Source organism: Staurois parvus, unplaced genomic scaffold, assembly GCF_062004578.1.
Source record: "Staurois parvus isolate SC_StPar_1 unplaced genomic scaffold, SC_StPar_1.0 ptg000636l, whole genome shotgun sequence".
NCBI classification, from domain to species: Eukaryota; Metazoa; Chordata; class Amphibia; order Anura; family Ranidae; genus Staurois; species Staurois parvus.
Window position 1 is genome coordinate 10,961,053 of NW_028318432.1, and position 12,022 is coordinate 10,973,074.

At 38.0% G+C, this 12,022-nt stretch overlaps 1 protein-coding gene across 1 annotated transcript in view; it reads right to left on the reverse strand.

The window, feature by feature from the left end:
• ODAD2 (outer dynein arm docking complex subunit 2) overlaps positions 1-12,022 on the reverse strand; it is a 202,024-nt gene that overhangs the window by 150,624 nt on the left and 39,378 nt on the right. Inside the window, exons 9-10 of the mRNA XM_089693823.1 lie at positions 9,664-9,801; positions 2,444-2,591 (exon numbers count right to left, since the gene is read on the reverse strand). Of these exons, the coding sequence (XP_089549949.1) occupies positions 2,444-2,591; positions 9,664-9,801 (286 nt within the window). The remainder of the gene's footprint in view (positions 1-2,443; positions 2,592-9,663; positions 9,802-12,022) is intronic.

Consider the following 12,022-nt stretch of genomic DNA (forward strand, 5'->3'; position numbering starts at 1 on the left):
GGCAGTGCCCGAGTTTCCAAATGGTCAGTCCGCCCCTGTACAGCACTCAGTAAATTGATGGCGTGTTATAAGTACCTGTAATAAACAGGAGTGCACTGATACCAATTTTTCTACAGCGAGTACCGATACTTTTTTTTTTGTACTTGCCGATATCAATTACCGATAACTGCTGGCAACTGTTTGTGTACACTTCAACTGTCAGCAGGGGAACCCCGCTGACAGCTGAATGAGTGATCAGTTGTTAAGGACATGGCTCCTTAACTATTTTGGCTCTCACACCTGTCACCCCTTATGGACCAGAGCAATTATTACATACATTACATACTGCTATGGACGTGTTTATTAGGCGATAACTTTGTCATTACTTAAGATAATGTAATACATATTGTATATTGTTTTTTAATGGACAAACAAGGCTTTCCTTTTGTGAATATTGTCTTGCAACAATGATATTTTTTGCATAATCCTTAGACAACTAAATGTAACAAAACTAAAAAAGAAGCATTTTATTGAGCAGTTAGTTTAAAAATAAACAGTGTTACTGCGCATAAAAAGTGCGCATTTTATTCCGTAATTTGTCCAGTTTAAAATGACACTAAAATTATGATTCTGATACAAAGCATTGAAAAGTTATTTACAAACGAAATTATTATTTATAATTATTTTTTATAATTTTGCGCGTTTTTCAATGTGAAACATGTCAATATATGTTAACAGTGTAATAATATTAACGAACAAAACAAACAAACAAAAAAGTTTTAATTATTATTAGTTTAAAAAATAGAAATGAACAAAACAAATCAGCAGGGAAATAATAATTAAACGGAGATGGAGAAAACGGAGGTATTTATAGCTGATCATAGTAAATTAAGGGTTAATAAGGGTTAAATAGAGGAGCATTTAATTTAAAAAAACAACACAAAAAAAACCCCTTTTTTTTATTTGACAGGTTGCTTTTAGCTGACTGCAGATTTAAGTTCATTCCTTTGATCTGTAGATGAATAAACAGAAAGATACAAAATGAAACAATGTTTCTTTTTATCTTTCTGTTTTAGCAGCTGAGTAGTGTTGCTGATAAACATTGTCAAGTTGCTTTTTTTTTACAGCTCCAATTGCCAGGACTTTTTTACAGTTCAGCTATCAGCAGGGAAACTGCCTACACCCCCAGTACCCCCATCCCCCTCCCATGGAGGTCAGTTGTTCTTAATTTTACAATTACAATTACAGACTTCCTCAGATATGCCCAATATGTCCACATATCCCCTTCACCAGACTGTTAAAATCATCATCATCCAGTGTCCTATTAGGTACCAGTATGACTTAAAACTACATCAATGGCTAAGTTTTACTTTACATACAAAAAGCTAAGTGCAGAACTGTGAGATTTTTGCTGTTTTTGTGTAACCACAATGTCAAACCATGCAATATAGGTATAGTTACTGACAATGGGGGAGATATACTAAAACTGGAGCACACCGAATCTGGTGCAGCTGTGCATAGCAACTAATCAGCTACTAACTTCACCATGTTCAATTAGGCTGAGTGGTTGCTCTGCACAGGTGCAATAAATTCTGCGTGCTCCAGTTTTAGTAAATCTCCCCCAAAGCTACTTAAGTGTCATTTGACAGGTTATTTCATCAAAGGGGTTGATTTACTAAAGGCAAATAGGCTGCTCACTTTGCAAGGGAAGTTGTATTTTCAAAGGAAAGTTATCGCTGAGCTTATTGAATGTATTACATTTTCACTTTGCAAAGAATATCCTATCACTTGCAAGGAAAATGAAAAACAAACAGCATTTTTGCTTGTACATAATTTGAAGATGGACCTCAGAAGAGCTTCAATTCATTCACTAACCTCTGGCGCAACTTCCCTTGCAAAGTGAACAGCCTAATTGTCTTTAGTAAATTAACCCCAAAGTACTGAAGCTAAAGAAACAACATGGCAAGAAGATTTTAATGGCGAATTTAAAGAAGAGGTGAACAATAGCATCCACTGTCCCCACTCAGACACACATTCTTTACTGACCTATGTATTAAAATTCTGACAGAAACACATTTTCCTGTGTCCTGTGCACCTTTTTCTGGTATCTCAAGGAGTCTAATTAGCCCTCCTGGTCATAATCTTCGACTACTGAATATTAAGTCTCTGTCTTGCAAACATAGGATAAAGGCAGGATTTGCGTAGTTTAGCAAAAGGCAGTTGAGCAGGGCTGACAACACTCAGTCCACAAAAATGTTGTGTGTTTTCAGGTTACAACAGGACATAGTAGTTGAGTACCTTTCTGGCAAATCATCAGGTATTTTTCTCTACTTGCAGGGTCTTCATATTGATAAAACATAGAAAAACATACATGCATTGCAGAAATGCAATATTCAATACATCATATTTTATTATAGCATACTTCTTTATGTTGTCCTGACATAAACTTTACCATAAGAGTTACCTTTAAATATTTCACCAGTTTCTGGATTTGCCAATACTCTGATGGCAGATCAGTGCTACCCTCCTGACGCCGTTCTGGCTGCTCCTCGTCTTCTTCACTCTCTGTAGAACTTTCGCTAAAGTCCTCAGACTTGGCCCCTGGCGTTTTACTGCAGATGAAAGGCACAAGCCTATATTTAGAACCACATCTACTATACATTTTTTAGAAGGAATAGTTACATAGCAGAGCAGATAAATTCTGGTATAAATCCTGTTAGAGACCTTCTCAAACATTTCACATTGCTGGTTTGACAGGGAATTAATGTAAAGTGTTGTAATGTTAAACCAATATACTTGACTAGACATGAGGTTTTAGGGGGGGAAGGCAAGTTATTAGTCTGGTGTCAAGATAACAAGTATATTTCTCACTGGGACAGACGCCCTCTGCCTTTCCTTAAAACAGATATACCTGTCAAGCACTTATCTTTTACAAAGTTTTCATAAATCTTTTAGTTAACCTTCACTCCAAGTCATATACTATACCTGTCATTAGAAAATAATAAATAAACTGGCATTATGATAGGATAGTAAGAATATATGGTGCCTATATAGTATATACAGAATATATAAAAAGATAGATAGATAGATAGATAGATAGATAGATAGATAGATAGATAGATAGATAGATAGATATGGATCTTCATCTCTCGCCTTGACTACTCATTGGCTTACTTAGTTCCCCTTCAGTCCATCATGAATGCTGCTGCCAGACTCATCGACCTTACCAAGCATTTAGTGTCTGCTTCCCCTCTCTGTCAATCCCTCCATTGGCTTCCATTCACCCAACAAATTAAATTCAAAATACTAACAATAACTTACAAAGCCATCCACAACTCAGTCCCCAGCTACATCACTAATCTAGTTTCAAAATACCAACAAAATCATTCTCTTCATTTCTCCAAAAACCTCCTGCTCTCCAGCTTCCTTGTCACCCCCTACCATGCTCGCCTCCAGGATTTTCCTGAGCCTCTCTCATCCTCTGGAACTCTCTACCCAAATCTGTCCAATTATCTCCTACTCTGTCCACTTTTAGGAGATCTCTGAAAACCCTTCTCTTCAGAGAATCCTATCCTGTTCCCATCTAACAACTTTTATTTTCTCCTTCAGCTCATGCCAACAGTTATTACCTTTTGCGTCGCTTGACCCTCCCTTTTAGATTATAAGCTCTAAGGAGCAGGGCCTTCTGATTTCTCCTGTATTGAATTATATTGTAACTTTGCTGTCTGCCCTCATGTTGTAAAGTGCTGCACAAATAATAATAATAAGAAGAAAGATATAAAAGCACTAGCCGTGCAATAAAATAAACAGTATACCCACAAGTATATCCAGTCCCCTGCCTCCCATCAATTCTAGTGCTGCAATCTCCGTAAGCCTCTTTGGCATTCAACATTTCCAGGAGTATCATATGCCTGTGTTTCCTATTGAGGCCAAATGTTCCTTTCTCTGACCCTTACGTCACTACAGGACTCAGAAGCCAGGCAGAGGTAAGTAGAAGGAACTATGGCATGCAGAGACTGCAGTGCAAGACTGCAAACATACTACAGGAGATAGCAAGAGACTAAGAACATACTACAAGAGATGGTTAGAGACAACAGACACAGGACATGTCAGAAACTGCAGAAATACTATAGGAGACGGACAGAATGTACAGGTATGTGTGTGTAACTTGCGAGCCACTAAAATATTCCTCTGGATTGCTAACATTTTCACATACTCAAACTGTGTAAAAAAGACCATATAACTAAAAATGTTTGTTAGAGATTGGGAGCGCAACATTTTTTAGTTATATAGAATGTACAGGTATGCTACTAGAGAAGTTAAGGACTAAAGATGCTAAAGCAGCAGTTGGAGACTGTGGTCATGCTGCATGAGAAATGCTAGAGATCAATGCCATTACAAACTCTACAGGGAGCACAAACAGAGCTCCATATAGTCTTGTTAAAAATGACACATTTACTATTTACCATAATATAATCCATGAAACACTGTAAATACTGTAACAGTAAGACTAAAGGAAATTACACAGCAAAAGTAAGAACTTGTGAATACTTATGCTGCTAGTATTAGTAAATAGATAGGAAAGTATTTAATATTTACTTGTTTTAAATGGCTTTTTTAATTTTTTTCAGTTACTTCCTAGGATCCATGGTTAGGCAAATTATGTCATACTTCCCAGATGTCTTCAGGAGTGGAGGAGGGGTTTTCTCAGCTAAGCACACCCCCTGCCTGTATGCCTGAGCAAAGGGCAGATGGATTCCAGGAAGTAAATGCTACATGAATCATCTGCCTTACTCAAGATGGCCATGGCCAGAAATGCTAGGGGTTGTTCTTCAAAGTGATTTTTCAGCAAAATATAGCATTGAGACATGGATTGGTGGGGGAGTTTGCTTTGCATATTAAAAATTAAATAAACATAATTTTTGGTTTGTGGTGCTCAGATGCAGTGTAGTTCTGCTTTAAGAAACAGACGCCCATCTAATAAACATTTTCTAAATCTGGCCTGAATATTGGTTTTGGCAGTCCCAGTATCAAGGTATGGGGCTTCTGCATCCAGTCTAATGGTAATAGTAAATAAAAGCATTAAATAACAATTGTTGCTACTACTATTAGAAATTCCTTTAAAGTAGTTATAATACTGAAAACCACAATTGAGTCTGAGCCAATATGGATAAATAAAAAAAATCTATAAATATATATAAATAGATCCTACTATGCCAGCAGCTGTATTAGAAAATACCTACTGGTATTTTAACTTATAAAATCAAAGAATGAAACTGTATAGTCTTTGATTATATAAGTTATAATACCGAGACAACAATTGATTTGCCATTTTAAAAACACTTTATTAATCACAACAAATCATTCATAAAAAGCCAGTGCGCCTTCGCATTCCTTGAACATTTATTTTCCAGGAATTGAATTACAGAATGTGATTGAAATCTCGGTACGTCTCAAAGTGAAATTAGATAGAAAAATAATTACGTGAATACCTAGATGTGGGAGATGTACCATCATGAATGTCACATCTGTTCTGAATTACCTTTTAACAAGAGTGAATCTTTGTTACCAATAATATGAATATTCTTTTTTTTTCTTTCTAAATCTTCCCCAACTTAAAAATTCCAAATTTAAATGAGAGGGAGGAGGAGTACGCCTGAAGAAATTAAACAAATCACAGGCAGCCGCTCATTATCTGTTCAATTTATAACCATCTGTTTTTGCTCCACATCAATCAAAGTTAATCTTTGGGCAATGATCATGCCATTTTTTTAGTCTAGCCTTGAGTGCTAGACATATTACAGTTCATAAGGACAACTCAACTCAATGGCTGCATCCAACGCCTATGAAATAATGGACCAGATGGTAGCATCTCATTTATTCTCATTTAGTCTTTATTTCTTTGTACAAATGGTTTAACGTGGAGTAAAATGCAAGGTCCGCTCAAATTGCCCAGCCCCCTACCCCTTTACACATCAACTATTGTTAGTAGGTTTAAGTTAAAGTGATACTAAACCCAGGACCAGGAGCGGACTGACCATTTGGAAACTCGGGCACTGCCCGAGGGCCCAGGGTCAGTAAGGGGCCCCATGAGATGCCCCGGGTACCTTTTTCATAGGCTTTTTTGAGTTTGGGCAAGGACACAGGGAACCCATGATCCCCTATTGCCCGGGCACCCCATGAGTTGTCAGTCCACCCCTGCCCAGGACCCTGCATTCACTATATCTGGTCGCCCGCAGTACACACAGCATGGAAGTGCAATTATTTTAGTAAACATAAACTGCTAAATACCTTTTCTCATCAGCAGTTAGAGAAGTCTTGTGACTGCAACACAACACTGGTTAAAGCTTGTAGGAGGAGTTTTCTTTCTGTTCTAGAAGGATGTGAAAGTCCTGAACCTCTGTCTGGACAGTGCTGATTGGACCTGTGCTGATCAAATGCGCTCTCCCAAGAAAAAAAAACCTCTCTAGCAATACACACCAAACTGATTATGTGCATGTGACTAGGGATTCAGTCTGTATCAGGTGGTCATTTTAACAAGAGGAGGGGCAGAGAAGAAAGGATCAAACAGCCTTTTTACACAATGCGGAGGATTAACCCCTTAAGTTCCACAGTAAGTATATGCTTTACTGCATATACAGACTGATTTTACTGTTGTGGGTTTAGTAACACTTTAAATGTATCTACTTTAACTTTCTCTTGCACATTAATGATCGTGATAGCACCATCCTTTCGGGAAGATCCCTAAGAAATGCAGAGCAGGCGAAATCTTGCAAGAAGATATTCCAGTCCAGTGCAAGAGCATCTTCTTGTGAGATTTCATCTGCTCTGCATTGCCCAGGATTTGAAGGGAAGCAGTGTAATGTCATCTTTGCATAGACTTCACAGGCAGAAGATGGGGGGACATTTTACAACTAATAAAGGGAAAGTTGACCAGGCAGTGTAAGCGGGCCTTGCATTTTACTGACTTTTATCTACATACTGACTCAGTCTTTTATATGTAAATATTAAGGTGCTTATAAACAAATGTATGATGGCTATTATTTGCACCCTCTCACCAATCTAACTTTCCAGCCTTTTATTTATATTTTTTTTACAAGTCATTTTGAAATACTTGTTGATCCTGCCAGCATGTTCCTCTTCCAATTAGTAGGTGACAACACTATCCACAGGGTCTGATTACTGTGGCAGTGTTGTCAGTCAGCTGTGCATGCTTCTGCATGCCGACACAATGCACTCCTGTAGTCCACTGTAGTCAGCCTGTAACATCAAAGATAACCAAAGACCCACCCAAGGTCTTTGACTGACAGCAGCTCCTGCGGAAAGTACCAATGTCAACACTTAAAGTGATAGTAAACACACACTGTTTAATTTACATTGTCCCTTCCCTTTCTGTACGTGGATAATGGCACTGTAATTACTTTAATAAAAAAAAATCTAAGTACTATTTTCCTAATCAATATACAGCTGTCACATGACCCAGATCTTTCCCAGCCTGTCTACAGGGAAATAGTGGCAGGAGGAGCTTCTAGTCCTCTGCTGCTGGTCACAAGTTCAAAATAAAAAAAAAACAGCCTTTGAGATACAGAGTAAAAATAAATAATAGCAATAAACTGTTTTAAATTGTCATACAAATATACATTTGAAATAAAATCTTTACTATTTCTTGGCAATAACATGGTGTGCACGGATTTCTGCCAATCACAGGCTATGTCACTCCCCTCCAGCCTGAGTAATAATAGAATTCCTAATAGTAGTAGCAATAGAGTAACAGGGAGGTGAAGCCTCCATCAATCTACATGTAATATCCCACCCCCACCCCCATTGTGTTTAGCTGGTTTGTGGGCATGGAGGAGGAAAGAGGAAATGAGCTGTCATTTACCACTGTTTATATGTCCATGTGTGTGACTCCATAGTCACATGGGCAGCTCAGATATGATAGGGAGGAATGCTCAGCACAGAAACTCACTGAAAACTGAGCATGTGCAGTAGCTGCCAAAACTGTTCTGCAAAATCCCCATCTGCATTGGGAACATGGACAGGAGGCAGAGATAGAAACCAGCAATATTACCCAGTTTTTTTTTTGCAGGATGCATAAAACTAATCCCATAGTGAATGAGTGAGTATGAACAGCAAGTAAAACAGCATATATTGATAGTTTTTTATGATGTGGGTTTATTGACACTTTAAGGGTGTAGAAAAGCAGCATGTGGAGGTAAGTCTAAATTTGGTATTTAACTATGCTAGATGATGGAAAAACAAAATTATGCAGACATCAAATATATATTTTTAGATCATGGTTATGTGTGATGAATGTGGGAGCACCAGACCAAGTCCTAAAGCCTTGCTATGAGGGCACTTAAGAAAAGGAGGAGCGGAGAGCACTGGCAGGAGAGGAGGAGGTTTGGGGTCGCTCTTTGCAATACCATTTGCTAAACCAATACCAAAAGTCACAGGGGCTTTTAGAGGGGACTGCAGGATAGCCTCTTGCCTACTGACCATGGCCCTGGCATCTGAGGGGGCTTTATTCTTTGGGAGGTGTGTGCCTGGGGGGGACATTTGGAGTAGTTTACTTCATATTCAAGTCCATGTCTCTCCAAAACACACAGACTCTGAGAACTGGAGGACCAGGATACAGATTTGGGGTCTTTGTGCCCAAGCCAGCCTTGACTGCTTCAACACCCCCCCTTCCTAGACTCAGAGACTCTAAGAAGATATTGATATAGTCAGCTCAAAGAAACCCGAGGCTGAGGGCTCTTGCTCTAACCTGTTTATTAAGGTGTTATGTGTTTACTGTCTTTCTACTATTGTGTGCCTTTTAGGTGTGCATTCCCATTGTTAACTGAGTTAACTGAGTCACCTATTGTTTCTGTCTGTTAGTCCTCCTGGAGATGTGATTAGTATTATGTCCACTTTACCTTGTTACCAAACCATTGTGGGATGTTTATCATAATGTATAATATTCGTTTTTATTGTTCATGTGGGGATTGCCCCTATTCCTGAAGTGTTTAAAAATTGGTATTTCTGTTCAATAAAGTTGTTCCAGTTTGGCATCTAAGTTAGTGTAGTCTAGTCTTGGGTGCAATGCCTGGGTATAACACCTTGGCCCTGTGTCCTAGTGGCGAGGAAGCAGGTCTCTGACCAGTCACGGTGATAGGCGGTCTGTCACAATAACAAAATACAAATAAGGGTCTACAGTATAGGGGGCAGCTGAGGCGGCACAGAAAACTAAAGAGCCTGTGAACAATGGCAAGAACAGATAATGCAACGGTAGTAACAATTCAAAGGATAATAACCAGGTACGAGAGGTAAGTATACAGTGAATGAAAAAGGCACCTCCTGAATGATACCACTTTGCCAGCAAGCACAGAATGCACAGTTGGTAATAACAGGCCAACCCTGAGCCCCACTGTGGTTCATGGCAGTGAGAGGAAAAAAATGTATATTATTTTAATAAAAAAATAATTATACCTTTACATGGATTTAATGTCCCATCAGCCAATTACAAATAAGTAGGGAAAACAATGTCCTGGTGACCACTGAAAGTGGTGAAATTCAAACAGTTATCACAGGAACAAGGGAAATCTTCAAATGGGAACACCTGCACTGGTAACAACTGTCTGTTGTAATGCCACTGTCCTTGATGAACTTGATGAAATTGTAACTAAATAATCTTGTTCCCACCTTTTTAATCCTGATTGCCGCCTTAATGAGGACGTCAGTAGGTTCGATCTTTTCTTACTCTCAGAGGTTGTAGGCTTAACTGCTTTGTGATCCTTTTTGTCTATAGACCTTTCTTCCTTAATGTCCTTAGTTTTGATTCTGGAAAATAAAATAAAGCACTGGAAGTCAAACACCAACAAAAACAATATTTAAGATGAAATTTAATTTCTCTGCAATTTTTTTTCCCAGTACATCTCCAAGATATCAACATTTTATTTTCAATTGGTGCTTGCTGAATTATATGTTTCATTGTGTGGATTAATGCCATGATTTTATTCATATAAATTGGTCTGCTATTTCATTGTAACACAATTCTATAAGGAAACAACATCTAAGGTTTCTGGACAACAAGGTTCTATACATTAGAGCAGACCGCAAACAGGAGAGTACAAATTCATCATAATAATAGTGCATCACAACTTTCTAGGCTACTCGCCCTTTATTAATGATAAACCAATATCCTTTGAAAAAAATATATGTGTCCCCCAAACTTAAAGTCCATAAATATTCAATCAGTGAACATAAATACATTCTCTTAATATCTTCTCCTTTGTCAATGTTCAGTGCTCCTCCACCACACCAGGTGAAAAACCTGCTCACCTCAAAATGGATGATAAGAGCTCATCTAGATGTTTCCAAACTTTTCAGTCACAAATATGGATCTTCCTCTTAACTCCTCTCGCCCTACATATACTCAGACATCAATCAGATGTCTCATGTAACAGAACGACCAACACATAGTGCTCTCCATATAACACTTTATTAAATCCCCCACTAAAATTGCACTTACACATATAAAACATAAATTGCATAAAAATGTGTCCACATCCAGCTCACCAGCAAGATGGTGACAATTCCGGCTCATCCTTCCTAGATGCGTTGCACCGCCTCTCAAGGCTTCCTCAGTAGGTGGGGAGACATTCTCTCTAAACCTTTTTATAGCCCCATTTTCCTTCATCAAATGGACTATAGAGACACCGGAAGTACGTCATCCTCTTTGGGTGGAAGTGCCCAAACAAGCCTCTTCTCCGCCCGCCTTTTTAATGCGATTTATGTTTTATATGTGCAAGTGCAATTTTAGTGGTGGATTCAATAAAGTGTTATATGGAGAGCACTATGTGTTGGTCTTTCTGTTACATGAGACCACCTCTGCTTGATGTCTGAGTATATGGAGGGTGAGAGGAGTTAAGAGGAAGATCCGTATTTGTGATTGAGGAGATTGGAAACATCTAGATGAGCGCTTATCATCATTTTGAGGTGAGCAGGTTTTTCACCTGGTGTGATGGAGCAGCACCGAACATTGACAAAGGAGAAGATATTCACAGAATTTATTTATGTTCACTGATTGAATATTTATGGACTTTAAGTTTAGTGAACACTTGTATATATTTTTCCAAAAGGATATTGGTTTATCATTGATAGAAGGGTGGGTAGCCTAGAGAGTTGTGCTGGACTATTATTATAATGAATATATTCACATAGTGAAGTGAGATTCACTGTGTTGGTGTTCAACAAGCAACAGGAGGTTGATTTATTTTATTTATCTGAGTATTTACTTTTAGGTAGGGTGTGTGATAGATTGCACCGATTGATCACAGTTGGTCATTAGGAGAGTATAAGTTGCCCACAAGAAAAAAGGAATGATTTACTTTACTATGGACTTTGACATGGTCTATATACAACACATTTCACAAAGCATAAACTAAAAGAGAAAGTTCTATTGAAGAAAAAACATTTGTATAAATAAAGGGTATACTGGTGAAACCTTTTTTGTGGCTGGAGATTTAAAAAACACATTTTCTACAACAGGAGTATAGGTTGCCAGGTTTCATAGGGAACTTTCTTCTCATACATTAAGGTTTCTATATAAAGGTGTTGGCCTCAAGATGCCCAAAGTCTACCACTGGGCACTGTAACTTCAAGCCTTTGTGTTTTTTTACCTCTGCTTACAGGACACTGGTACCAAGCCGGTACTTGATGCTGGTTAAAATATAAAAAAAATAATATTGAGCACAGACCTGCATTATTTTATGTTATATCTACCTGGAGTTCAGCTTTAGCTCATCTACAAGATAATACATTTTTACTATATTCACCAAGACTGAGCTACACAGAGGATTGAGTACCAATGTTCTTCAGATGTACAGAATTATATGGCAATGAAATCTCTAACTGTGGGTTTACAGTGTATTTTATTACTTTTTAAGGAATTTGTTTCATTTTAATTTTTCACCCTTATTAGATTAGTGAATTGTAACTTCCACGTAAATCAAGACTGAATTTAATAATGTTTTCTGTCTGTTCTCTTTACTCGTATGTA